At 63.8% G+C, this 26,787-nt stretch overlaps 2 protein-coding genes across 3 annotated transcripts; both read left to right on the forward strand.

The window, feature by feature from the left end:
- Positions 1–5,823: 5,823 nt before the first annotated feature.
- On the forward strand, positions 5,824–24,587 carry DPH1 (diphthamide biosynthesis 1). 2 transcript variants are annotated; one of them, XM_075112932.1, is made up of 12 exons: positions 5,824–5,922; positions 6,631–6,777; positions 9,056–9,119; positions 16,939–17,060; positions 18,858–19,012; positions 19,682–19,803; positions 21,029–21,097; positions 21,899–22,055; positions 23,010–23,110; positions 23,458–23,536; positions 23,872–24,003; positions 24,452–24,587. In XM_075112932.1, exons 1-12 carry the CDS (start codon positions 5,874–5,876, stop codon positions 24,518–24,520), a joined length of 1,266 nt encoding a protein of 421 aa, XP_074969033.1. In that variant the 5' UTR covers positions 5,824–5,873; the 3' UTR covers positions 24,521–24,587. The 2 variants fall into 2 exon arrangements, with proteins under 2 accessions (XP_074969033.1, XP_074969032.1); XM_075112931.1 differs by having other exon boundaries at positions 5,859–5,922; positions 6,610–6,777.
- On the forward strand, positions 24,523–26,240 carry OVCA2 (OVCA2 serine hydrolase domain containing). Its single transcript, XM_075112933.1, has 2 exons — positions 24,523–24,594; positions 24,929–26,240. The coding sequence occupies exons 1-2, from the start codon at positions 24,551–24,553 to the stop codon at positions 25,671–25,673; spliced, it is 789 nt and encodes a 262-aa protein (XP_074969034.1). The 5' UTR covers positions 24,523–24,550; the 3' UTR covers positions 25,674–26,240.
- Positions 26,241–26,787: the final 547 nt, after the last annotated feature.

Below are 26,787 nucleotides of genomic sequence, written 5' to 3' on the forward strand. Positions count from 1 at the left end.
ATTTTCTGCTTAATAACCTCCCAATCCTAATCTGCGCAAAGAAGATTGCCCCCTGCATCTGCCCGTCCTGCATCTGCCACTTGCTGCTGCCTGCACTTAACACGCGGGCAGAGCCGCGGCTGCCGGATTGGCACGTGCCAAGCCATGCCCTGCCCTCGGCGAGATGGGCAGGAGAAAGACCAGCCGCTGGGGAGGGCAGGCAATGCCTGGTGCCAGGCACAGTCATTTCCTCCATCAGTGCCGAGCCTCCATCATTTGTCCTCAGTAAAAATAATATTCCTAAAAGTGTCCCCCCTGATTGCCAGGCGGCAGGCGCAGGGCTGCGGGTTTCCATGGCGATGCTGTTCCGCAGGGATGGTACAGGGGATCAGCGCTTCCTCAGTTTGGGAGATGGGATGTGGTGCCGACATCCGGAGCAGGGACAGCAGCAGCCGCGCTGCTGGTGGAGGGACCTGGGGCTGAGCTGGCTCGTCCTCCCGTGGGCTTGGGCAGTGTCACCCAAAATAGCGGGGGAGGAACACCCTCGCCAGAGAGGACAAGGATGCTCGGGCATCCCAGTTGTGCCCTCTGGGCCATGCCCTGCGCACCCTGCCCACACTGGCACACGGACCCCCCAGCTCCTCCTCACTGACCCCCTCCGGTGTCCCACTTGCTCCCAGCCCCACGGCTTGCACCACGGCCTCCCAGCCTCCCACTTGTTGCCTCTGCTCTTAAATGAGACACCAGACTCCTTTGGCGAGTGCCAGGTCAGGGCAGACCTCACCCGTCCTGCTCCACAGGGAACCCAAACAACAGCCACCATTGCTCAGGTGCCAGCACCTCGCCTGCCTGCCGCTGCCGCCCGCTGCTCCAGCAAAGTGCTTTTAAAGACATAATCTGCCGTTAATAACCAGAGTTTATACCAGACATGGCTAAGCCCTGCGGTTGCACTTTCCAAACAAAACCCAAGTTTTCGGCTGTTTGTGGGCAGCCAGAGCAGCTCCCCGGGGGGTAGGGATGGGGAGCGGCATCACCCTGGGGTCCCCCACCATGGGGCACAGCGGGATGGGTGGCTGTCCCCCGTGATGCAGGGCTGAAGTGGCAGTGTCCTAAGTCACTCCTCTGCAAGGGGTGTTTGCCTCCACACTGCCCCAGGGCTGGCCAGGGACACCGCCAGGAGCTGGGGACAGAGCCCCCCAGGGACACCCCAATGGTGGGTGGCCTCAGCCACACCTGGCCACCACCATGTCCCCCAAGCTGCTGCACTTCCCCTCCTGGTTTTTGCCTCCAAACAGGGTTTCGGCTCTTGCTGACAAAACCCATCAGCACTCTGGCAGTTTCCAGCAGCCCGGGTCCCTGCCTAGCCCCAGGGTGACCACGTCCCACTCATGGCCTCATCCTGCAAACCACGGGGACCCACTGCCCATGGCTCCGGGCCATGCCACTGGCTCCGGCACCACCAGGTGCCTCAGGGAAAGGTGGGTGTGAAATCACACCAGAAAAATGCATATTTTTACACCTCCCTGGCAGGTTCACTCGTGTTTTTTAGGGCAGCATTTTGAGGCCACCTGGAGTGTCACCCGTGGCCTCAGGCACCCAGATGGGACTGTGGGGCGCTGGGCATGGCACTTCAGGCAAAACGTGGGAATAACATTCAGTTGAGCATGGCCGTGGCTCCAACCGTGCCAGGCTCCATCAGCGCAGGTCACCGAGTGGCAACGGCTCCTTCGCATCCCGGGTCTGGGTCCAGGCAGGTCTCCCTTGCCCGAGCCGCCCCTTGCTCCCCCGGCACTGCCGCAGGGACAGCCTGGGCCACATCCTGACCCACCCCCAGCCACCCCCCTTGCTTCTCCAGGCACAGAGAGCTTGTGGCTTCCTCTCAGCTCTTTACGAAATTAAACTTTTATAAGCAGAAAGGTTTCTGGGCTCTCGGCTCCCCGGCACAGGAACCGCAGCCCAGCCTGCGCCTGCACTCTGCCCACCGGCTGCTCCCCTGCAGGGAGGGACAGGGGCTTGACGCCCTGTCGACGGGCTGAGCGGTGGCAGGGACAGGGACGTGGCTGCCCATGACCTTGTTGTCATCCTTGACCTGGAAATCTCCTTCTCCTGCATCGCCAGCGTTGCACTCCTGTCTGCAGCCACCTCCGGCAGGGTGCACAGCACAGCGCCGGCCCCGCCGACACCCTCTCCCAGGCTGGAGCTGCACCCTGTGCTGTCACCCACTGCCACACCGATGTGGCCCCAGTGCCCAAAACCCACCCAATTCTCATCTGGGGTGCCCTGTGCCTCCACAGCTGGAGCACATGGGGTGCAGGAGGCCCAAAATGCCCCCCGGACATCACATTGCTGCCGCTGCCCATCCTGCTGCAAACCCCCAGCAGCAAACACCTTCGCCTCACATGGTATCACGCGCGAAGCCGTCCCCCCGAGAGCGGGCACACAGAGCTGCTTTCCCCAGAGACATCGCCTGTGGGTCCCCCAAGCCCTGCCACGTCCCCCCGCCCCAAGCCCAGCCCCGGTGCCCAGCGGCGGGACGACGAAGGCAGTGGCAGTGCCACCACCGGTCTGTGCTGCCTCCCACCAGCACAGCCTCACACTGCCTCGTCCCTCCACAGAGCCAGCCGCCCCCCGAGCCCCACCGAGGGGCTTGGTCCCAGCCCCGCACCCCGACAGCAGCTCTCCCTGTCTCCCCTTACCCCCCACATGGGGTGACCCCTCTGCACCCCCTTTGGGGCACAGGCCAGGGACTGGGACCCCCCACCTGGGGACACCTGGCCATGGCCAGACAGGGAGGGGAGAGCCTCTTGCTGGGATGGAGGCCTCCTCTAACTGCCTGTTGAATTATTCAGGAATGGCATTAACTTATAAATGAGTGTGTTTGACTGATTTTGTGGTTGATGTACAGATAAATTCTAATGAAAGACAGCTACAAGATTTTAAATTATTAATTAGACTGCCACTTAACAAAGCCTATTTGGCACTCTATTTCCTTGCTTAACAAGACAAAAACTTTAAGAATAGGTTTTGCATTAGCCCACAGGCTCTGCAATTTGCATTTTGTTTTCCTAGCTCCAGAAATGAAAGCTGTAGATCTTGACCTTAACAGGCTACCCCTGGTGGGATGCAACCCTGCCGGCAGCCCTGCCGCCTGCCTCCACCTCGGGTTCCCTGTTTCCCAACCCAGATGATGCTTTTCCTCCAGCCGGCAGCACTGGGGCTGGGAACCGGGGCTGGGAACCGGGGCTGCTCCGAGAATTTGGGGTTTATTGTCAAGACCGCCAGCCCGGTTGGGTTAATATGCCAAACAAAGCCGAGGCAGGAGCTGGAGAGAGGAGCATCCGAGAGCAAGGCCCCGCAGCTGCAAGGTGACATTACCCCCAGCAGGAAAAGGCATCCCCAGGGCAGCAGTGGGGTCTCTGCCCTGCCGGGGGGTCCGCACCCTAATATGGGGGGCCATGGCTGCAGCATTGGCACCGTATCCTGCTGCCAGAGCCTCGGTGGAGAGGGGCATGTGCTGGTGGTGGCGAGGGATGGGCCGTGGGCTGCGTGGCCACCCCCTCCCTGGGGTGTGGGACGGGAGTGGGGGGCTCCGGATGGGGTCCCCCCCACAGCACCGCTGTTGCCCGCATCTCCTCGGGACTGGCCCGGGTGCAGCGGGACCGGGGATCCTGCCCCCCATACAACCCGGACCCCCCCGGGAGGGCCGGCTTCTCCCCTCGCTGTGATGTCAAAAAGCTCCCCTATGATGTCCCAGGCGGTTGCCATGGAAATAGCGTGATGTCACAGCGGAACGAATCTCCTCGGGGGGGCGGAACGGGACGGCTCACCCCAACTTCCCCGCCGAGCCCCCCGTCCCCCGGGGAGCCCCGTTTTTCCATCCCTCACCTCGGAGGACGAGCACCGACCCCCCCAGGATCCGCCGTGCCCCCAGCGCCTCGGGACCCGCCGTGCCCCGGTGTCCCCCCGCGCCCGCCGCAGCCCCGCTGCCTCCGGGACCCGCCGCGTCCCCCGTCCTGCGGGACCCGGCGCCTGCCGTGCCTCCGCCCTCCCGCTCCTCCCGGTCCCTCCCGGCGCGCTGCGCTCCCGCCGTCCGCTGCCGGTGCCGCTCCCCGGGGACCCCGGGGGGTGCCTGAGCCCCGGTGGCGGCGCCGGTAACGCGGCGGCGGCGGCGGGGGGGGGCGCCCGGCGGCGCGGCCCCAACTTCGGCGGGGAGACAAACTTCGGGGCCGGCCCCGCTGCCCCCGGTGCCCGCAGTGCCCGGTGCCCTCCCGGCGCGGCGCTCACCTTGGCGGAGCATCTTGGAGCCGGGGCGGGCGCGGTCTCCCGGCGGCGGCAGCGGCGGCGGCGCTTAGAGCCGCGGGCGCGGCGGCGGCGAGCGGTAGCGGCGGCGGCAGCGGTGGCTGCTGCTGCACCGGGAACGCGGAGCCGGAGCCCGGGCGAGCGGCCCCCGCGGGGGCATGGCGGGCCGAGCCGCAGCGGCACCGGGGAGCGCCGGCCCCGGAGCACCGGGGAGCGCCGGCCGCGCCTCTGCCCGCCGCGCGTCCCGCCGCCGGCTTTTAGGGGGGAGCCGCCCCCTCGGGGCTGGGGCCGCCGCCGCCCCCCACCCCCTCGGGCCGAGCCTATAAAGGGGCGCCCGGTGCCGGTGCCGGTGCCGCGCTGCCTGCAGCGGCGGGCAGGGCTGGGCAGGGCGGGGCGGGGCGGGGCAGCGACGGGCCGGGCTGGGCTGGGCTGGGCGAGCCCGGCCGGGCCCCCCCTTCCTCCGTCGCCGCCGCCTCTCCCGCCTCCCGTGGACAGTTCGTGAAAGTGCCGCTGCTCCCGTTCCCCGCGCCCGCTCCCCCCCGCCCCGGTCCCCTCCGCCCCAGCGGGGGGCACGGCCCAGCCCCGCTCCCCCGGAGCTCTGCGCTTCCCCCCGGGACCGGCTGTCATCCCCGCCGCATCGCCTGTCCCGGTATCCCGCCGGGGGCTCTGTCGCCTCCCCCCGCGCCCGCCGCGGTCCCGGCTGTCCCTGCTGTCCCGTCTGCCCAGCGCCGTCCCTGCCGTCCCCTTCGGCCCTTATCGCCCCCGCCGCCTCCCGGTGTCCCGCCGTGCTCCCGCTACCGGATCGGGGTCCCGGCTGTCCCCGCTGCCCGCTCCACCCCGGCACCGTCCCTGCCGCCCCTCTCTCCGCCGGGTCCCTGCCGCCCCCTGCGGTGCCCTCTGCCCCTCACCGTCCCCTCCGGGTCCCTGATAGCCCAACGGGGTCGCGGACACACCACCGGCAGCTCTACTGTCCCCTCCTCCCCTCCGGTCCCCGCTGTCCCCGCACTCCCCGTCGGGGTCCCGACACCCCACCGGGACGCCGCTGCCTCCGGGGCGGTCCCTCACGCACCGTCCCGTCTGCCTCCCCAGGGATCCCATTATCCCACCGGGACCGCTGTTGTTCCTGGGGGGTCTCCACTGCCTCCCCGGTCTCCTGCTGCCCCCGGGAGTCCCCGCTACCTCCGGGTCCCTTCTGCCCCACGCCTCACAGGCACTTGGCTTCTGTCCCGCGACACGGAGCGGGGGGGACGGACACACGAACCCATCACCATGGCAACAGCCCCGGCGCCCCCGCCCCGTCCCTGTGTTAACGTGGGACCGGCAGCTCGGGGGCTGTAAGCACCGGGGGAGGATGCGGCGGGACCACGGCCTGACGTAAGGAGGGGCAGCTCCGACATCCCAGCGCTTGTCACTGCCCCCTGCACACCCAGGGACCGGACGGCACCGTGCCGGGACCCATGGGTCCCCGTTACACCGTCCGTCCCGTCGGGGCCCGGCGGCTGGCTCCCGTACTCGAGCTCTCGTCCAGCGACTGCTCTGGCCTAGCGCGGGGTTCGCTTAGTGCTGCCTTCCCGCCTTCACGTGCTTCCAGAGCAATGGCGGCGTCCGTGAGGGGCGGGAGCGTGGCCCCGGTGCCCGCCGCAGGTGGGCTGAGGCCGGGTTGCCGGTACCGGTACCGGTCGCTATTTCGATCCCCTGGCAGGGGGAGGCCGGGGTGGTGGCGGGGGAGGCCGGGACGGTGGCGGAGTCACCGTCCCGGCCTCCCCCGCCACCGTCCCGGCCCAGCTGGCCCTTTGGCGGCTCGACCGTGGGCCGTGCGGGGAGGGTTTGGTGGCTCATGAGTCCCGGTGTTGGGCTGGAAATAGTGAATAATTCCCCTGCTGTCACTCCCCCGCCGCTCTCTGGCTTCGCCGAGCTGTAGGGGGGCGGTTGCTGGCGGGGGCCGACTTCAGGATGAAGCTCCCGGGGACGGGCCTGGCTCATCCGCTGCTTGTTTTTTATCCCGGTGGGATAACGGGATCCCCCTTGATGGGGCAGGTTGGACCCCCCCTGAGGGTGTTTGTGGATGAGCCATGGCGAGGTTGTGCCTAGTGCTGGCTTGGGGGGAGCCAGCCCGACTCATAGGGTTTCATATAGTTACAGCGGTGCTTTCTAGGCAAAGAAAAGGGTCGTGTTCCCCACCCCCCAAAAGCGCCAGCAACCCGCCCCCAGCATGAAGGACAGGAAACCACCCCCTTCTGTCCGCTTGTCCCCGGGGGTGGCTGGGGGGCAGCGAGGATACTGGTGGCCCGTGGGGTACAGCGTGCGCTGCCCTCCTGGTCACTCCTTTAGGCCACCTCGTTTGTCCCGCAGCCCGAGGTCGGCGAGCAGCGCAGCAGATTCCCGAGGAGATCCTCGGTAACACGGAGCTGCGGGAAGCGGCGAAGGCTCTGCCCCGAAACTACAACTTCGAGATCCCCAAGACCATCTGGCGGATCCGGCAGGCTCAGGCCAAGAAGGGTGAGCGCCGTCCCCGGAGACGAGGGGTTTTGGGGCTGCGGCGTGGTGGGTTGGTGCCACTGAGCTCCCTGGCGGTGATGGAACCCGCTTGGGCCAGGGCATGGGGTCGGTGCTGCCTGAGCAGGGATGGTGCCCCTCCCCTCGAGGCAGGTTAATAGATCTGTATCTCTGGATTATAATCACATCGGACAGGACAGGTTGAGCTGCGCGGACCTGTCAGCCTGCGAGATGTGTCTGGGATGCCAGCCAGGTCCCTGCTGCTCTCCTCTCTCCCTGTGCTTTGCTGTCACGCTGTTGGAATGAGGCAGGGGGAGCCCTGCAACGCCTGGCTCCAGGGGGCTGGAGGGGATGACGAGGAGCTGGGCCACACAATGCCCTGGTCTGAGCCTTCTTTGGGGGTTTGCTGTAGCCCTGGAGGGGTGGGGAGTGACCGTGGTAGTCCCAGAGTTGATGCTGCAGGGTGCTGCCAGGGCTGTCCCTAACCAGTGTGTGTGTCCCGCTGTGGCTGAGCCAGCTCTTGGCATGTGATCAGCTCCAGGCACCAGGGCATGGAGCCTCCCTCTCCGTCCCTGGTTGTCATCAGTATCCCCACCCTCGCTTCGCACGTGGGCAGGGGCTGCTCGTGGGGTTGTGTAGTGCTGGGGGCAGAACGTCTCCTCCTGCAGCCCCCAAGCTGGCAGGGCTGGCAGGCGCCATGGGGGACGTTCTGGGAGCTGCTGCCTGAGCTGGTCCCGGCTGTGAGGCTGAGGGGCTGGAGGCTGTAGGGCTGCCCGCCAGCCTGGCTGCGGTGCGGGAGGCAGGGCTGCCCATCAGAACGCAGCGAGGCCGCTCAGCCGTGCCGCTCCGGCTTTCGTTGCCATGTTTTGCTGCTTGGCACCTCCTAATTAAATGTAAATATGCGGCTGGGATTTAGGCTTCAGAGCTGGGAGCGGAGCCCATCAGCCAGCCAGCCGTGCTGGGATTTAAAAATCTTCATGTGCAGAGCCCAGCCAGGGGCTTGTTGCTGGGGGAACGCAGCCTCCTGCCGGGCTGCGGCCAGCCCTGCCTGCGCCCTGCCTGCTGCGGGGTTTGGGGGGGCCGGTGTGTCACCCCCTGTTCCCATAGTGCCATGTTGGCAGAGAGTGACCCAGCTGCCTCCTGAAAATGCGTCACTGGGGGAGGCAAAGCTGTTTGTGGGTGGCTTGTTCGTGGCAGTCCGGGGCAGAGGGCAGTCCCAAATGGTCCCAAATGGGCTTTCCTTGGGCCCTGTGCCTTGGAGCAGGGTGGGATTAGCCCAGTTTGGGCCAGGGCTTTACACAGCTCCGCACTGGCCTGCAGGCTGGGTGTGGTAGCGCCGGGATTTCTGTTGGAGGGGGATCTGGAAAGGATGTTTGGGTAGATATCGCTGGAGCTGGGATGGCTTAGTGGGATCGGGAGGTGAAATGACAACGGGATTAATGGGACCTCCTCCATTCTGCTCCCCCAGCATGGTCCCTGCTCCTCCCCACCACCCTGGGGCAGCCTGGGGGTCCTGCAGGGGGCTCCTGGCTGGACCCCAGGCACTGGGGGGCTCAGCTGGCCTGTGAGGCAAAGGGATTGTTCCCATCTGCGAGGAGGGAGCAAACTGGGAAACATCATTCGCTGATGAATGAATTCCTGCTAGGCACAATGCTGTGGCATTGCCGGCCACCCTCCTGAAACAGGGAGAGAAGCAGGGAGGGGAGGTGTGGAGAAGGGCAGCGAGGACGATCAAAGGTTTGGAACAGCTTCTGAACAGGAGAGATTAAATAGATTTAGATCCTTTAGCTGGAAAAAAGGCGAGCGAAGGGGGATATGATAGAGGGATATAGAATTGTGAATGATGCGGAGAGGCTGAATAGGGGGTGATTATTCACTCTTTCTTGTACTGGGAGAATCAGGGGCACGCGTTTACGTTATTAGGAGCAGGTTTAAAATAAACAGAAGAAAGTACCTTTTCCTGTGCAGCACATAATTAAAATCTGGAACTCATTACTGCGGGAAGCAGGAGAGACCAGTGGTGTCAGCGGGTTCAAAAAGGCATGAGGTGTCTGTGCAGGGGCTGGGTGTGAGGGGGAAGAATGGATATGGCCTGAGGCAGGACCACATGCACCCCAGCTGCTGGAGCTGCCGGGACTTTTCGCCAATTTCTGCCTGTTTTGGGGAGGGTCGTTCCTGCGGCTGCCACTTGAGTGTTGGTTCCAGGGGCTGGTGCCCAGGTCCCCATTTTTGGGTGTCCCCTCCAGCCTGTCCTAACCCCAGGGCCGTTTCTCTTTCCCAGTGGCCCTGCAGATGCCGGAGGGGCTCCTCATGTTTGCCTGCACCATCGTGGACATCATTGAGCGGTAAGATGATGGCTTTTCTGTGCTTCCTTACTCGGCTCCGGGGGCTGATGAGGGGACTGGGGCTGCTGCAGGTGGTGGGGTGGCTGCTGGACAGGGCTGCTGCCAAGGTCGGGTGGGGGGGGGCCCGGCGCAGCTGCCCTCACAGGGATGCTTTGGCCACAGCCTGGCCGGGCACAGGTAATGCTGCTGCCCTGTGCAGGTCACAGGAACCCGCTGCCAGCCCTGGGGACAGGGACCGGCGCTACGCCAGCCCAGCCCTCGCTGCTCAGCTTCTCCTCCCCTCACCACTCTGCCAGGAGCTGCTGACAAGCTCAGCACGTTGGGGCCCTCGCCGGGGTGATGGAGCTGGGGAGCAGCCGTGTTAACAACCGGCTGACGCCAGCTCGGTGCCTGCGTGCTCACCACAGCATCGCAGCTGGTGAGGGGAGAGCTGGCAGCGGGGCCACTGTGCAGGTTTCCTGCCCTCCTCCTGCACAGCCCTGTCCTGCCCCGCAGCCACGGTCTGGCTGTGCCACTCTCAGGGCAGCATGGAGAGCAGCCCTTCTTCAGCTGGGGAGACCGAGACGATGATGGTGGCCCAGAGGGTGTGTCTGCAAGTGGCTCCTGCCGGGCAGCTCCTTCCCTGCAGCTCCTCTCCTGATTTTCTGTGCCACTTGGGAGGTGAAGTCGGAGGCACCGGAGAGGAGCTGGGCTTTGCAGCGGCAAGAGATGCAGGCACCTTGCAGAAATTGGCAGTAATCTCTTTACCGCCGAGCGCGCCTCCCTCCCTCCTTCCCTTCCTCCCTCCCTCCCCGCCCGCCAGCTTCTCCCCGATCCGGCCACCCCCTCCGCAGCCCCTCTCTGTTTTCGCACAGTGAATTAGTGCTAATAGCACCGCGTGCCTCGTCTGCCATCGGGGTCGTGGCACTCATTAGTAAGCTGCCTTCCTGGGGCGAGCAGGCTCGCCTCCCCGCCGCCGCTAGCCGAGCAGCCGCCACTGTGCCGGGTGGGTAGGCAGCCGTGCCTGTGGGCTTTGTCCCCGCTTTGCCATTGTTTCCCCCACGGGACTGCAGCAGCCCCACGCTTGGGCTGGGCGAGGCAGCAGTGGGAAGGTGGGCGCGGGCAGGGGACGGGTGTGGGGGGCAGGGGATGGGTGTGAGTGCGGGCGGCTCTGCGTGGGCTTGTCCCTTTAAGTGGAGCTGCCTCCACTCCAGCTTTGGCACCCAGCCGCTTTCATGTCTCCGACTTCAAAGGCAGCGGATTAAGGGGCTCCTTTATCTGAATGAAACCTTAAGCCCCACTTCCTGGTGGATGCCGGGCTGCTGGTGGATGCCATGCCAGGGTGCTGGCATCCCTGCTGGACTCGCCCTCCCTGCCTTAGGTGCTCTGCAGGGCTGGGGGGGCGGTGCTGGTGGGAGATGGGTGGTGGGAGTTGGGTGCTGTGTGGGCAGGGGTGCCTGGCCAAGAGCAGGGATGTGACAGTGGCAATGGGGTTGTGGTTGGATGGGGGATGGCTTCGAGGCCGAGCAGGAGGGCTGTATCCGTCCCTTGCTGCCACCAGGCAGCACCCAGAGACACCCCACTGCCGGTCCCTTGCTCGGAGAACGGGGTACCATCCGTGAGTCTGCCTGGGGACGTGGCTGTGTGCCGGGTACCAGCACTGCTGGCTGGAGGATCGTGGCTGTGGGCAGCAGTGAGCCCAGCCCTGTCCCCGCTCTCTCAGGGACACACTTGGGACCCAGTTACATTGCCGTAGGTGAGGTGTGGATCGGCAGGTGGCCTCATTAGTGCCTGCCTCTTCCTCCTATTAATATTCATTGCTGGCATTAATGTGGAACCGCAGCTCCTGCTGGCCCTCCTCACCCGGCGCTGGGGCCGGACAAGCCACCGACGTGACGGGAATCGCTGCAGCCGTGTGCTCCGGCAGTGGCTGCTGCGGCCAGGCTGGGGACAGAGGCTCGGGGTACTGTTGGCCCCAGGGTGGCATGTCCCCTTCCAACTGGGGACAGAGGGGACACAGGGCCTGAGTGTGCCGGGGATACCTGCGCCCACGGGGAGCACTGCCCAGCGAGCAGCCCCTCCTCCCCAGCCCACGCCTACAGCCTCCTGCCCCCTCCTTGCTGGTGAGAGCTGGGGTTTGGGGATGCTGGCGATGTCCCCCTCCCCTGCATGCTCTGGCAACGGCTGCAGAGCTGTGCCTGGGGCTGGTGCCCCTGGAGAGACAGTGCCCATCCCATGTGTTCCAGCTCGACTGGAGCTGTGTCTGCTGCCGCTCAGGCGGAATATTTATCCCTGCTGCAGGAGCTGCCTTTTAATAAAAATATTTGTGCCATGGCCTGGCAGTGCTGGGGAGGACCGAGAGCAGGGATATGGCCTCGTGCTGCCACAGCACAGGCGGCTTGGAGAAGACACAGTGCTTTCTGTGGGTCCGTCTGTCTCTGGCCAAGGGGATGGTGGTGTCACTGTGTCCCCCACTGCAATGTGGGAGTGAGCAGGCACCCAGGGACGACAGGCAGGGGCAAGGAGGGGAGGGGGCTGTGGGGTGGGGACCCCCCAGCGCCTCATGCGGGCTCCCCAACGTTGCAGTGGCGCTTGCCAAGCCCCGAGGGGCTGCAGGGATGAAGATGTAACCGAAGTGTCACAGCCGCTGCCTGCAGAAAGGCCGGTGGGGTACTTAGCCTGGAGCCTTTGAAATCAAGAGCGCACTTGCACATTGACCGGCGTGAGGCCCAGTTAATTAGCGTTAATAGGTTTGTCATTATTGAACCTGTGCTGGGGCGAGCGGCTGGCTGCGGGGGGGCGGTGGGGCTGGGGTCTGCTGAGCTGGCGGGGCGGCGGGCTGCCGAAACCGCATCACGACGCTCTCGCGGCACCTTCCAAATTGGCTCCGTTTGTCATGGCTGATGTAATTTGGCAGAGGGTAACTCGTGCTGGGGGGCGGCAGCGGGGAGAGGCGCGTGGGGGGAGCTCGGACCGCGGCTTGGGGAGGGGGGCAGCCCCCCAGCCCACCCACCGTCATGCTGGGGAGGCGGTAGTGGTGCCCTCTGCACCACCGGCTTGGGGGGGGGGGGGCACAGCCGGGAGTGGACCCCTTCTCTCCCCCCGCCGGGGTTGGAGCAGACGGATCAGCTGGGCTCTCAGCTGGGCTTTTGATTCCTTGTTAATAAAGTCGGCTGTCAGGCTTCACAGCTGCTAATCCCCCATCTCTCCTCGCCGCGACGGGGCGAGTGGCTCCTGCTAATCAGCCGTGGCTCGGCAGTGGGGACAGATGATGGCGGGGGGGGGGCGAGGGGCATCCTAATGCCTGCACAGGCTGTCCTGCCACGGCCTTAGCACCTCCCAACAGCTCTGGTTGAGCAGCAAAGAGTTAATTGTGCACACAGCCTGGCAGCTCTGGCATGGCTTGAAATGTCCCACTATGGCTCCACCATGGCCAGTGGCTGTGATAGCGAGGACAAAAAGCCCCTGAAAGGTGGTGTGCTCGGCAGGTCCCCGGTGCCACAAAGGCTGTCCCATCCTGGGGCTGGCAGGTGGGCAGGACAAGAGCACTGGGCCCTGCAGGTCCATGATGTGCCACTGAGCAATGTGGCGCTGAGCACCATGGCGAAGCCGGTGGCATCACCAGGAGATCCCAAAGGGCCATCCTGGGACACTAACAAAAGTCAGGATCCAGCCTCAGCTCACAGTGCCGTAGCTCTGCCTTCCCTTCTCCCCTTGTCCTTTAAGCGCATCCCAGAGGTGCTGGCAGTGCGGTGCAGCACGCTGTGCAGGGGAATTTAATCACCGTCATTAACCGCACAACAGCATCATTAGGGAGAATGAAGTTCTCACTTCACTAGAGATGTTTAAAACCTCGGCCCAGGCAGTGGCGATGTGAGGAGGGACGGGGCAGGGAGGAGTGTGTGGGGGTCTGTAGGGCTGTCACCTCCCAGCGCTGGGACGTGCCAGCGAGGGTGCAGTGCCCACCACCACGTGCCCTGTGCCACCTCCTTTTGTCCCCACAGAGCCCAGGGAGCTGGCACCGATGGGCAGCACCATGGCCCAGCTGTGAGGAAGAGGGGACAGTCACCATTGGGTGCAGGATGGCTGCGGTGGCTTTGCCGTGCGCTGTGCCCTTGGTTTGCCTTACTTTGGGGCTTTTCTTGTCGCTGCAAGGCCAGCAAATCTGGGGTACCCCCAGGATGTGTCCCTCAGGAGAGTGGGGTTGGCCCCGGCACCTCTAGTGAGGATGGAGGGAGAGGTTCCTCCGAGGTAGGGACCTGGCTGGAGGTGGCTGCTCCTGGGGGGATCGCAGGGACACACACCTCTCCCCGTCCTGACCCCCTTGCAGATGCTCTGCGGGGCCCTGCGCTGCCCTTGAGCAGCGGTTGCCCAGCTGCAGCAGGGCTCTTCCAGTGCCATTTGCAGTAAAATTGCAAACTCATTATTTTAATTACGTGCAGCCTTCCTGCGCTAATGAAGTTGGGAGTCTGGTAATGGGGCTTGGTGGCAGACTTCTCCGCTAATTAAGCACATTGTTCTCAGCTGGGGCAGCGCTCAGCCCTGGGACAGCAGCACCCACTGGCACCAGTCCCTGAGACGGCCTGGGCTTGGGTGGCCACACTGGGTGTAGGGTTTGTGGGGTGATCGTGGAGCTCTGCCTTTCCCCTGAGGGACAAGGTATGGGGTATTTACAGGGCATAATCCTCTTGCTTGACCCCAGGCGCTTCCCAGCAGGGAGGTGACACCACGCTACAGTGCGACTGTACTCTGAAGGGCCACGCACAGGCAAGGCAGGTGACTGTGAAGCAAGGAGCAGCCTGCTCCACATCCCCATACCCAGTGGGTCATGCAGGTGGCCCAGCATCTTGGTGCTGGCTCCATCACGGTGCCAAGATCAGCTGCTTCCAGCTCAGTCCCTGCAGTCCCCTGCCTGCCCAGGGCTGCTGGAGCCAGGCGCCATGGACATGCTGGGGCTGAGGACTCCTCTCTGCCAGGGACAGCAGCTCTGCTTCATGGGGTGAGGACCAGCACAGTATCACTCACACACTGCCAAGATGTCAGGGGACCCTGCACTCCTGCCGGCAGCAAATGCTCTCATTTATTTGCCAAGCAGCCAGGATAAATCAGGGCTGCTCCAGCTCGACGCCTGCACTTGGGTAACGGGCACTGGCCGCCCCATGCCTGGGGGCTTGCTGGCCCATGTGTGCCTGTCTGGCCCAGTGTTTTCAGCCCCCAAACTTGTCACCGGGTTGCTGTCAGATCCGTCCCGCTCTGGCCAGGGAAGGTCAGGGCTGGGAGGGTCCAGGGGTCCCCGCAGTTAGCATCGGGGCTGGGACCTGGCCTGCCCGGGCGCTCATCCTGCCAGTGCTGAGCATGGCGCTTTATAAATGGGATTTCAGGAGCCATCTGTTTAAAGGAGGAGATAATGAATTAGGGGGAGATGAGAAAAATGCTAAGGCCGGGCGGTTTTTCAGAATGAGCTGGGGTTTGCGGGACGTAAAAGATGAATAACCTCCCCACGTGTTCAATATTCATGAGCTCCAAGCTGTAGTGAGTTGCTCGGCGCTGGGTGGGGACAGCCCCGTCACCGCGTCCTCTCTGCTGGCACACCGCTGGGACCCGTCCGTGGCCGCGGCGATCTGCGGGGACACGAAACACCTCAAGGACGCTGCCATGGCTGCCCCTCGCCCGCATCCCAGTCCGGTCTGGTTGGTGAGCAGCTCCCCGGCCCGCGTCAGAGGCAGGTGGCTGCTAATTGACGTTTCCTTCCTCTGTAGTTTGATGAAAGGCTCCGGCAACACCGAACTGATTAAAACATCAAGGGGAGGCCCCCGCACTTGCTTTTGATTTGTCTCAGGAGATGATCACTGCTCCGCTCGACCGTCCAGCCTGGCTGGCGTGGGTGACCCTGGCACGTGCACCTCTCCTGCCAGCACCCTTCCAGCCTCACTAGCTGTGATGGCAGCACCATTGGGCTCCCTCTTCACCAGGCATTGTCCCACGGCCTCTTTGCTCCTTGCTCAGCCTTGGCTCCGCTCCCTGCAGCCGGAGCAGGACAGTTCCCTGTGGCCGAGGGCTCAGCCCCATCTCTCCCTGCCCACGGGAGGGCAGCCTCCCGGCTGCAGCCCCGCACGCTGGGCAGGGGCCATGGGCGCCTCCGCCAGCCTCTGCTCTCCTCCCTCCACTGTTGCTATTTCACTTTCTTGCTCTTCACCCCCAGGGACTTTCTCTGGGGTTTGGGCCAATTTGCATACATTTTAATCTATAAAAAATTAAGCGGTGCTGGCTGCCGCTCTGAGTCAGACCTCCCCGTCCTGAATCTTAAGGAGCTGAATAATTTTCCACTTTTGCTGAGATGTGTGGAGTCTGATTCATGTTCATTTCATCACCTCTCATTAGAGGAGGGGGCTGGGGGCTCGGGGGGGGTGGGGAAGAGCATTCTTGAACCTTTGCCGGCAGCCCCCAGCCCCACGGCGTGGCCATGCAGGCAGCAGAGGAGCCATCCTCCTGTCTAGGCCACGCTGGCAGTGAAGGACCACAGGATTTGGGTGCTGGCAGGATTTGGTCCATCTTCTGATGGTCCCCAACTGCATCCCCAGCCCTTGGGACGCTGCAGGGAGTGGGAGGTGTCTGGGCTGGATGTGGGAGGTGGGGATGACTTTGCCCCCTCTCCGGGGATGCTCCAGCAGAGCTGCTCCCCTGTCCCCCTCCCCGGGCGCTGATGGATGGGCCAGAGCTGTTAATATTCAGCACGCTCCACCATTTCTCCACCTTCTGCCATCTGCCCATCTCTGCCCACCATTTCTATTCTTGCCGCCGACATAACGCTCCCTGCCTGGCGGTCGGGTGGGAGTGCGCGGGACCCTGGCCCCCAGCCAGCACCGGGTGCTGTGCCAGGGCACCCACCTTCCCCGCCCCCTTTGCCCCAGCCCCACGCCAGCGGCAGGCGGGGACCCCACTGGCACCAAGCTACAGCCGTGGATGCAACCTCAGCGTAAATAAGGAATTAGCATCTGGTTTAAGCAGCCCCTCCAGGCATGGGGCTTTGTCATCGCGATACCTGCTTTCATCAGTAACCTACCACGGCAGCTCCCCGGGAAGGCAGCCAAGCTAATAATCCCCTGAAATGGTGCAATAAAATACCCAGAAAGGTGGCGTCTTTAAATCATGCCGGAGTCCCGGCTTTGCCACGTGGTGCTGGTGTGCGCCCCTCCGGTGGCGGGTGGGTGCCGGGTAGGCTTGGGCTGGAGCGCCGGGATGCCGGAGCAGGGATGAGGGACAGCGCCAGCATTTGCTCGGTGCTCTTCCTCGCCAAGTGCCACCTAAGCACCAGCTGCTCCTGGAGCACACCCAGCTTGGCCAAACTGGCACCCACGGGTGACACAGCCGGCTGTGGGCTGGGGTGCACTGGCTCGCGCGGTGCCCAGGCGCAGTGGGATGGTGGCTCGACCAGCCTGGCTGGCATGGCTGGGGATGCCAGGGTAGCTGTTCTGCCCGTCCTGGTGGCTCTGGTCCCCGGGGCTGGCTGGCGGGAGCAGCAGCACTGCGCTGCGCCAGGTCTCCCTCTGCTCCTCTCCCCACTGGAGCATTAGGAAGCTGGCAGCGTATTGTTTGATGAGCGGATAATCCGCTGAATTGCAAACAGCTTTACCCAATTGAAGAGGCGGATTACTGCTCTCCAGCTTAATCATGTTGACATCTCGGAGAGTAGCCAGTGCTCATCCTCTTTGGCGCGTGGCGAGGGGCTCGATGGCAGCGCGGGGTCGCCCGGTAGTGGCATGCCACAGGGCTGCGGGGCAGGACGTGGGCTGTGCTGACAGCAGCCAGCCGTGACCCTCGCTGTTGTGCCTCCCCGCAGGTTCACGGACGCGGAGGCGGTGGTGATGGGCGACGTGACCTACGGCGCGTGCTGCGTGGATGACTACACGGCCCGGGCCCTCGGCGCTGACTTCTTGGTGCACTACGGACACAGCTGCCTGAGTAGGTGACACCTGGCCCCAGGGTGCTGCTGAGGCAGCCGCGCGTGGCAATGCGGAGGCTGCACCACCACCACTGTGCCGTGCCGCGCGGCTCCCTGCTCCGCTTGATGCTGGCTCAGAGACTTAGTGCCAAAGGCTAATCCCTTCCCAAAGGGATTTCTGTTCTCCAAGCCTCGGTTGCTGGCTTTGGACGGGGCCGGGCTGGGCGGCTGCCCACAGGCAGGATTTTGAGGGCAGCAGGGCGTGCTTGTCCTGCTCAGCCACGTGCTGCCGCAGCACCCAAATCACAGCACCGTGCCCAAGAGCAGAGCAGCAAGGCCGTGGCTTGGCAGGACACTGCTCACTCAGGAGCTGCCGATGGGGACAGGGCTGCACTCGCCCCCCGCCCCACAGCAACGGGCTTTGGGGGAAGTTGGGAGCAGCGGCGGCGACGGGGAGTGATGGCCTGGGGGTCCCACTCTCCCAGGGGCTGGCGCGGGGCTGGGGAAGGCGGCTTTGTGGATGCAGTGCAGGCTGGGCGGGGAAGGGAAGGGAGGAGGAGGCTGTGTGCTCCCCAGGCGGACGGTACTCTGGATCCAGTTGCCATGGAAACTGCGCTGCTGTCCCAGATGCTGCTAACTTTGAAGTCCACCCAGGATGGAATCAGCCCAAAAATAACAATAAGACGCTCCGGGTTTTAAGGTGGATCGGCAGAATTGCTGTAGCGAGCGGCAGGCACGTGCATCGCTGCTGCCACCGCGCTCCCAGCACCCAGCAGCCTGCCTGGACATTTATGGGGCCATATAAATGGGTTTGAAGAATTGCATCGGGCTCTGTATGAAATACTGACTCTCTGCTTGAGAACTGCGTCCCGAAAGCCACGTCAGCGTGAGCGTTCATGGTGATAAATATCTGTGCTAGGTGCTTTGTTACTGAAGGAGGGTTATGGGCACCACTGGAACAGAGAGTATAAAACCCCTGGTTTGTAGCCTGCTATTACATGAATGAACAGCGGGAAGGGGAGGAAGGGGCCATGTTCAGCAGTGCTCAGGCGTGCACCAGTGCAAGAGCCGGGCTGCTCCAGGGGCCGGGAGCTACATCGTCTGGAACTGCTGCTTGCAGGGACAGGCAGGCGCTGCCAGGCAGCCTGTCACCTGCCCAGCCGCTATCCGCTGCCCGCGGCTGTGTGGTCCTTGCCTGCACTGGGCTGGATGGGTCGCAGGGCACCCTGGGGTGCTGAGAGGGTGCTGAGCTCCTCTCAGGCTGCCCACGGTGCTCCCGGCGCCAGCTCAGTGCAGCTGCCTTCGCGGGGAGCCCCATGGCCGATGGCGGGGCGCATCCTGGTGCAGCACGCAGGCGCTTGCCCTCTCCCTCCTGGCCCCACGTGCCCCGCGGGAGGGAGTAATTTGCACTTAATTGTGATCAGGTGAAGAGCACCAAAATGGGAAGTGAATGCCGAGCTGTGGATCGATGCAGACTCTGTGTACTTTAATTATTCACTTAATCGTGGTGACACAGGCTTCTTAGCACCGGGGGTAATTAGATTTGTGTTCATTGATTCCCCAGGCTGCCATTATCTGGAGAGAAACAAGCGGGTGCTCTCCGTGGCTCCCATCTGCACCCCCTGCCCGGGGTGCCAGGGGTGCCAGCATGGGCAGAGCGGTGGCACAGCCCACCCTGGCCTGCCCACACTGGGGCAGCTGGGATGCAGGGAGCCCCACCAACGTGCTTTCTCCCCAGGCTGCAGGTGTCAGTGACGGGGCCTTGCCAGGGCCCTGGGTGTACCCTGCACTCACACCCTCTCTCTTCCTCTCACCAGTTCCCATCGACGCCACGCAGGGGCTGAAGATGCTCTATGTGTTTGTGGACATAAAGATCGACACGTCCCATTTCCTCGAGACCATTCGCTTCAACTTCGCAGCAGGCACCTCCCTGGCCCTCGTCAGCACCATCCAGTTCGTCTCCACAGTGCAGGTGAGATGGGGGCCCCTGGCAGTGCGGGGTGCGGGACGGGGCTTGTGCTTCCCCCCACCCTGCCCTGGCTCCGGGGCTGGAGCAGCTGCCCTGGGGTGCTGGTGGTGACAGCTCTCCTCTGACGAGGGGAACAGCTGCGATAATATGCTGCTGCCATAATGTTAATCAAGTACTTTATAATAACTCTGATCAATGTTTCATGGCGGCACCCCTCCCTGGCTCCCCTGGGAGCTGCTCTGTAAATGTCAGGGCAGGCGGTGGAGCACTTGGCATTTTGATGCAGTGCTGGCAGCGGCAGGGGAAGCTCCAGCAGGTCTGTCTGTCTGCCCCTGAATGGCCAGCTGGGCAGGACGGGACGAGATGAATGAGCCTCTTGAGCCATGTCTATCTAAACACGAGGCTATCGAAGCATTAAGCATCTTCTCTTGTCTTTTAATTGATATGTTGGTTGAGCCTCGCTGAGCATCTCGGCTGTGCGGGGCCGTTACCCTCTGTGATGCCCTGAGCAGACTGACTCCCCTCGCTGGTGCCATGCCGGGGCACAACAGCACAGCCATTGCCGCTGGTGCCCCGTGGAGCTGGGACCAGTGTCCCCAGCAGTGCTGGGGACCAGCGGCCGCTGTGCCACGGTCTGTCGCTGCTGACTGGCTGACCCCACGTCTCCCCCAGGCGGCATCGCAGGAGCTGCGCTCCCAGTACAAGGTGTGTGTGCCCCAGTGCAAGCCGCTGTCCCCAGGGGAGATCCTGGGCTGCACGTCACCCCGGCTCAGCCAGGACACGGACGCCATCGTGTAAGTACCCAGGGTCCTCCAGGACCCTCCTGCCTGGCCCAGGCTGCCCGCCCTGCCTGTACCCCCTGCCTGGCCGTGGGATGGTTCTGGGGGGCAGCGGGGGGATGTCCGCGGGCTGGGGCGGGCCCCCTCCAGGTCCCTGCACTGCTTGGAGTGGCATGTGCTCGTAGCACAGAGGAAATAATTGAGTCGTATATCAGAATAGATAATAGATGGAAGGGCGGGTGGATAATTGGAAAAGACAAATGGCCGGGGCCCAACATCACAGCAACATTAATTTTATTTAAGGACAGCAAATTAGAGGGAGCACTTCACTTCCTATCACCTAATTATTTTAGGTAATGGAAATGCTTAATGTACTGTGAATACAGTGTGCTGCAGAATAAATAAATACAAGGACCCCACCCTTGGGGGGAGCCGGGGAGCCCAGGTGCAGGTTCGGGCCCCGTTGAGCCCCTTCTCACCCGCCTTGCCAGGAGCCAACAGCACCGGCGCCTTTCCAAGCTCGGCCATGCGGGGAGCCGGGCTAACGATTGCCAGGGCTCTGGCTTTGCCCTGAGCCGTACTGGGGCTGGGGGAGAGGTGCTGCTTTCCTTCTCTCCTCAAGGGAGCGGGTACGGGTGGCTGGGCCAGCACCACATTGGCGTGAGTGAGTCCTTCCCACTGCTGGAGGAGCCATGGTGCGGTACTGACCGGCTGCTCATGCAGGTGCACGCAGCCGGTGTACCTGTGTCCTCCCCACGTTACTATTTTCTTCTTTTGCCCGTCTCTGGGGCTAACTTTTGCAGACAAATTAGCTTTGATCTCCCAAAATGTCATTCTCCAATTAAGGGCAAAATCTAGTCAAGTTTTACGTCTGAATTCATTTTCCAAGCCCTCACTCCATTAGGGCAGCTGAATGAAAGGCTTTGAAATGTAATTGCTGACTTGAAATCCGATTAGAAATGGAAGCAGCAACGTCTAGAACCAGCCGTTGAGATGGAGCAGCTCCCAGCCGCTCCACACTGGCGTGGGCATCCCTCCTCGTGCCGAGCAAGTCACCTCTCCCTCCCTGGCGTGCCAGGGGGCTGCAGGGAGTCGGGGAGCCCTGGCTGTGCCTGTTGCTCCCGGGTCCCAGCGCAGGAGCTCCTGGCATCTCTGCACACCGCGGCTTGGGAGGCTGGCAGGCACATGGATGCGTGCCGCTGTTTCCCATGTGCCGTAGCTCTCCCTCCCCTGTCGGCAGGTATTTGGGCGACGGGCGCTTCCACTTGGAGTCCATCATGATTGCCAACCCGGGGATACCTGCCTACAGGTACGGGCAACCTGGGGGTACCTGCCTATAAGTATGGGCAGCTTGCGGGCACCCGTTCTGGTCCCCAACAGCCCCGCAGTGGGGAGCACCCCAGCTCCCCCAGCACACCGGGGACTAGCTGTCCCCACCATGCACCCTGGGAGCACCCCCCACCCCACGGCTGGGCAGGCAGCTGCCTGCAGCGGGCACAAGCAGGCGAGGGGTGATGGGGTGGGTGAGGAGGTGGGGCGGGGAGACGAACGCCAGCCATTTACTCCAGCTGAATATAAACATTTTGACAAGTACCTGTGAAAGCTCATGGAGGTGCAGCCATTAAAGCCCGGCTGCTGCAGGCAGAGGCCATAAAGCGCGATGATGAGGCCGCTGAAAGCAGATGAAATATCAAGAGCAAAAGGCTGGGCCCATTTGGTGAAATCTGAATTTCTTAGTAGGTCGTTTGTTACTAACGGGAGGCGCGCGTCAGGTTTATGGCGCTGGGGAAGCTGCCGAAACCCGAGCGGGATTTGATTAAAATTCTCCTCGTCAAACAAAGCAACAAATCAAAGATTTCTTCATAATTGATGAGCCGGGATGGGGGGAGCTGAGCATGGAGCTGAGCGCGCGGCCCAGGCTGTGCCGGGTGTTGGGCTGTTGCAGCGGGACACTCGCCTTGTCCCTGTCCTTGTCCCCTCTCTGTGCCCTCAGGAGCCAGCTGGGCTGGAGGGATGATATGCTGTGGGAGGCAATTAGTGCTAACAAAGGAGGGCCATCGTTTGGGGGGCAGGGTGCTGGGGCACATGTGAGCCTGGCTCTGCTTCGCAGGTACGATCCCTACAGCAAGGTCTTCTCGCAGGAGCACTACGGCCACGAGCGCATGCGCTGTGCCCGGCAGGACGCCATCCGCACCGCTGCCAGCGCCCGCTGCTGGGGGCTCATCTTGGGCACGTTGGGGCGACAGGGCTCCCCAAGCATCCTGCAGGTACCTGCCCCCTCCCTATGGCCCCTGCCTGGGCACCGGGTGCCGCCTCTGGGCGGGTAGGGGGACCGGTAACCGATGGCACCGTCGGCACAGCAGCCTCACTGCTGGGGTGAGGGTGGAACCGGCAGCGCCGGTGGCCCATCGTTTGCCACTGGCCGGGGTCTGCACGCCCTCAAACCAAGCAGGCAGGGCAATTAGCAGCGGATGAGGGAGGCCAGACAAGGGCTCGTTAAACCTGCCCCTGACTGGGGAGAGCTGGCCAGCCTCGGAGACCCCCCCGCATGGGCAGCTTGGCAATTAATTCCCTGGGTTTGTTTTAATTGGATGAACTTCCGATCTGGTTTGCCATCCCTGCTCAGCCACCGTGCTGGCGCTTTCTGCACCCCAGCCAGGCAAGGGGAGCAGGACCACAGTGTCCTGCCCCATGGGAGTGGGGTGCCCTGAGAACGGTGGTGCCGCTTACACACAGAAATTCTGGGGGAGCCACAGGTGAGATTTGGGGCAGCAAAAGGACCGACGGGCAGAGCAGGGCAGTGAGGTCCTGGCAGCCACTGTCCCACTGTGGCCTCAGGGAGCTGCGGACGAGGACAAGGACATCCCTGGCCCTTCCTGGGCCCCTCTCCTCCTTCTGCAGCCTCTGACCGTAGCCAGCCGTGGCAGGCGGGCATCTCAGGGAAGGCAGCTGCTAACGAGAACAGATTGTTGTCATTGAGTGGTAATTACTTCATTAGGCTGAGGTACGTGCTGGGGAGAGCCAGGCACGAGCCAGAGCCATGGCCGTGGTCCTTGTCACTGCCTTGCCCGTGACCGCCATGGGGCTGTGGCTGTGGGGCAGAGCTGGGACCCACAGAAGATCTGATGGCCAGGAAGGGGCTGTGGGCAGGGTTTGTGGGGCTTGCCAGGGGTATCTGTCTGGGCTCCCCTAACGCCTCCAGGTGCTTTTTCTCCCTGCAGCACCTGGAGTCACGTCTCCGCGCCCTGGGCCGGCCCTTTGTGCGGGTGCTGCTGTCCGAGATCTTCCCCAGCAAGCTGCAGCTCTTCCCTGACGTGGACGCGTGAGTGCTGCTGACACCCCTCCAGCCCCCCATGCCGGGGCCCCCCAGGTGCCCCATCCCTGTCCAGGCCTCCAATTCCTGCTGGAAGCCGTCCCTGCTGCATCTGTCCGGCTGTCACCTGGGCAGGAGCTGGCACTGTGCACCCCATGGGGTAGGGAGGGGACAAAGGTGGCAGGTGGCTGGGCACTGGGGACATGACTGTCCCCACAAGGGTGGCTCTGCCTCAGTGGGGATCTCGCTCCCTGCCTGCTCCGCTCCCTTCCCTGGGGGGCTGCTATGGCACTTCATTGCGGCTTGTTCTTCCCAAAATCCTCATCCCCATCTGTTGCCACGTGTTTCGCTTCCAGGTGGGTGCAGGTAGCCTGTCCCCGGCTCTCCATCGACTGGGGAGAAGCCTTCAGCAAGCCACTGCTGACACCGTACGAGGTAAGCACACCCTCCTGTTTTGGGGGGACCAGCCCTGGTTTGGGGTGGCACCCTGCAGCCCGCTGCAGAGCTGTGGTGCTGCAAGCTGCCAGGACAGGGATGTCCCTGTGGGTGGGCAGCGTCCCCTCTTCTGCCCATCTGTGCTCCATGCACAGTCCAGCTGTGCCGCGGGGATTTCCGATCTCTTGTGAAACCAGCGGGATTCCCGGTGGTGCAAGCCTCCCTCCTGCAGTGCCTGGCTCAGCACATCAAGGCACCGTGCTGGGACCTTTCCCAGTGCCGCTGGCTACCCACGGCAGGCAGCGCTCAGGACTCAGCTCCTTGTCCCCTCGCAGGCTGCGGTGGCTCTCCAGGACATCGAGTGGCAGCAGCCTTACCCCATGGACTTCTATGCCAGCCAGTCCCTGGGGCCGTGGACGGTGAACCACGCTGGCACACGGCCCCCATCCCACGGCCGGCCAGCCCAGGTGGGCAGCGTCACCAGGGCGGCAGGGTGTCACCGGGGCAGTGGGTCCCTGCTCTGTCCCTTTGCTCTTGGTGGCCATGCAGGGTGTGGGGGGACGGGTGGTGGGAGCATTGGCACGGGGTGCCGTAGGGTGTGCAGTGCTGTACGGTGCCCGGTGCCGTAGGGTGCCATAAGGTGCCGTACAGTGCCTGGTGCTGCGTGCCAAAAGCGCCACCCTGTGGCTTCGTTCCCGGTGAACATAACGGGACTGGTGCCAGCCCGGTGAGGGGGCGGGGGGACACCCGAGCTCCCCCCAGCCCTGGCTGGGACAAGCGCCAGCCTGGTCCCGCGGCTCCCGGGGAGGGGGGCTCCTCCCAGCCGTGCCCTGGGGGGTGCTGTGAGCTGAGCACGGACAGGCTCGTCACAGGCCAGGCGGGGGCCCCACCCTGACCCTCCTCTTTCTGCTGCAGGGGAATCCACCTGCGCCCCCCACCCCGGTGGAGGAGAGCCTGAGCATCGGGGGCCCAGCACCTCCGTGAGCGCAGCCCGCACCCCGCCCAGCCCTCACCATGCTCCGGGACACGGCACGGGCTCTGGCCCCGGCCCCCCGAGGGTAAGCACCGCCGGGGACTCCCATTACCGGCACTGGAATAGTTGGGACGCACCCCCGTACCCCGGCGACAACCCCACTGCCCGCAAGGACCGTCCTGGCTGCCCGCGGAGGGGTGTTACCCTGCAAGGCCAGGCCGCGCTGCGGGCTCAGCTCCTGGCAGCACCCGGTAGCACCGGGGGTGGGGCTGGGTCCCGTCCCGTCTCCACCCGTGATGCCGCTTGTCCGGGTTCCCGCGCCGTGTCCTCCCGCCGCTAGGGGGAGAGCTGCCGCCTCAGAGCCGGGTGGCACCGCCCCTCTGGCCGCGCCGTCCAATGAACGTCACCTGTTTCGGCAGGAAGGGGGGGGCCGTTAGGCGGAAGCGGCGCTCTCCGCTTCCGGTGGCGGCGGGCGCCATGTCGGAGGGGCGGCCGCTGCGGCTGCTGGGTCTGCACGGTTACCGGCAGAGCGAGCGCCGCTTCCGCCAGCGCACCGGAGCGCTGCGCAAGGCCCTGCGCGGCCGCGCGGAGCTGGTGGCGGTCAGCGCCCCGCACCCCGTGCCCGGCGGCGAGGACGGGGACGGGGACGGCGACGACCCTCCCCGCGGCTGGTGGTTCTCCGGGCCCGGCACCTTTGAGGCGGGGGAGGCAGCGGCGGCGCCGGCGGGGCTGGAGGAGTCGCTATCGGCGGTGGCGGCGGCCCTGGCGGAGCACGGCCCCTTTGACGGGCTGCTGGGCTTCAGCCAGGGCGCGGCGCTGGCCGCCATGGTGTGCGCCCTGCGGGCCCGGGGCGACCCCCGCTTCCCCGTGGCCTTCGCCATCCTGGTGGCCGGCTTCACCAGCCGCGCCCCGTCCCACGGCCACTTCTACCGGGAGCCCATCGCCCTGCCCACGCTGCACGTCATGGGTGACACTGACACCGTCATTGCCGCCCCGCTTAGCAGGGAGCTGGCCCAGCACTTCGTGGAGCCAGTCGTCCTCACCCACCCCGGCGGGCACTTTGTCCCCACGGCTGCCCCGCAGAAGAAGGCCTACCTGGACTTCCTGGACCTCTTCCGCCACAGACAGGGACAGGCCGAGTCCCCACAGACTGGGGCTGTTTGACAACAGTCTCTAAGAAATGGGACTCCAGCGAGCTGTGAGCAGCCTGCCATTTTGGTGAAGCGTCCCTGTGTTTCCGTGCCCTCCAGAGGGGCCAAAGTGACCTCATGAGCTTGCTGCGCTGCTCTGTGGCACTCACACAGGGCCAGGCTAAACAGTTCTTTGTTACCTCCCTGGTTCTTTGCAGCTTTGTTGTATGCGTGAGTGCACGGGTATGGCGATGAAGGGTTTGAAGACAGGAGGGTGACGCTGCTGTCTGTGTGAGGTGCTTTCAGGGACTTGAATGGCTGTTCAAAACGACTTGGCCACAGGAATTGTCTGCAGAGAGCACAGCTTCTGCAGGTGTTGTACCCCAAGCATCTGTGGTTTTAATATTCCTAGTGAAAGCTGTTAAGCTGACCTTCCTGGGTCTGGTCTGGGTCTAGAAAATCCTCTTGTCTCTCTGGCAGTGCCAGGGCTGGTGTTCATTTCATGAATTAAATGTCTGCTGGTTCAGCCTGCGTGCGTTGGGAGACTTCTGTGTTCCCCTCTGTACAAAGTGCCTTCATGAACAAGAAAAGCTTGTCGCTACGTTCTTGGCTCTGATGTTTTCCAGAAGCACATGGAAATACTTAGTGTTACAATTGCAGGTGTCCTGCTTGACTGCTCTGGGGCAGGCTGGGCTCAGCCTGTGGCCCAGGGGGGTCGTGCCCCGGGCTGTGCTCGCAGGGTGTCCCTAACCACAGCTTGCCTTGGGGGTGCAGTGCAATGTAGCGGGGAACAGAGAGGAACTGGATGAAAGGTCTGAATTTGCTCCCTGCTTGCACAGCACTGGGAGCAGCGGGGCGGCGCGATGTCAGTCTGGGGACGGGACAGAAACGCCGCCTGTGCTCACTCAGCTGGGAACAGGCCTGGGAGCCCCCGCAGGTTAAACCCAACCAGCAGAAGTGAGCGGTTCTGACGCCTGTGAGTTCTTTGCCTCTGGTTTGTTGCTGGTTATGTGACAGCACGATGCAGACAGTGGTAGGAGGATGTGGCTGGTTCCCCTGAGGCCTGGCCCCAGGATGGCCTTGTCACGGGGGACTCGGGCAGCACCTGCCTGCTTCACCACCTCCCTGAGCAGCTTCGGGTGGACTCG

This window comes from Phalacrocorax aristotelis, chromosome 18 (genome assembly GCF_949628215.1).
Source record: "Phalacrocorax aristotelis chromosome 18, bGulAri2.1, whole genome shotgun sequence".
Lineage (NCBI taxonomy): Eukaryota > Metazoa > Chordata > Aves > Suliformes > Phalacrocoracidae > Phalacrocorax > Phalacrocorax aristotelis.

Bases quoted from the DNA above. Each gene is read 5' to 3' on its own strand.
- OVCA2 (XM_075112933.1), top strand. From the start codon at position 24,551: ATGCTCCGGGACACGGCACGGGCTCTGGCCCCGGCCCCCCGAGG. The intron at 24,595-24,928 runs GTAAGCACCGCC...CTGTTTCGGCAG, and splicing joins CTGGCCCCGGCCCCCCGAGG to GAAGGGGGGGGCCGTTAGGC.
- DPH1 (XM_075112931.1), top strand. From the start codon at position 5,874: ATGGCGGCGTCCGTGAGGGGCGGGAGCGTGGCCCCGGTGCCCGCCGCA. The intron at 6,778-9,055 runs GTGAGCGCCGTC...TCTCTTTCCCAG, and splicing joins GCAGGCTCAGGCCAAGAAGG to TGGCCCTGCAGATGCCGGAG. The intron at 24,004-24,451 runs GTGGGCAGCGTC...TTTCTGCTGCAG, and splicing joins CCCACGGCCGGCCAGCCCAG to GGGAATCCACCTGCGCCCCC.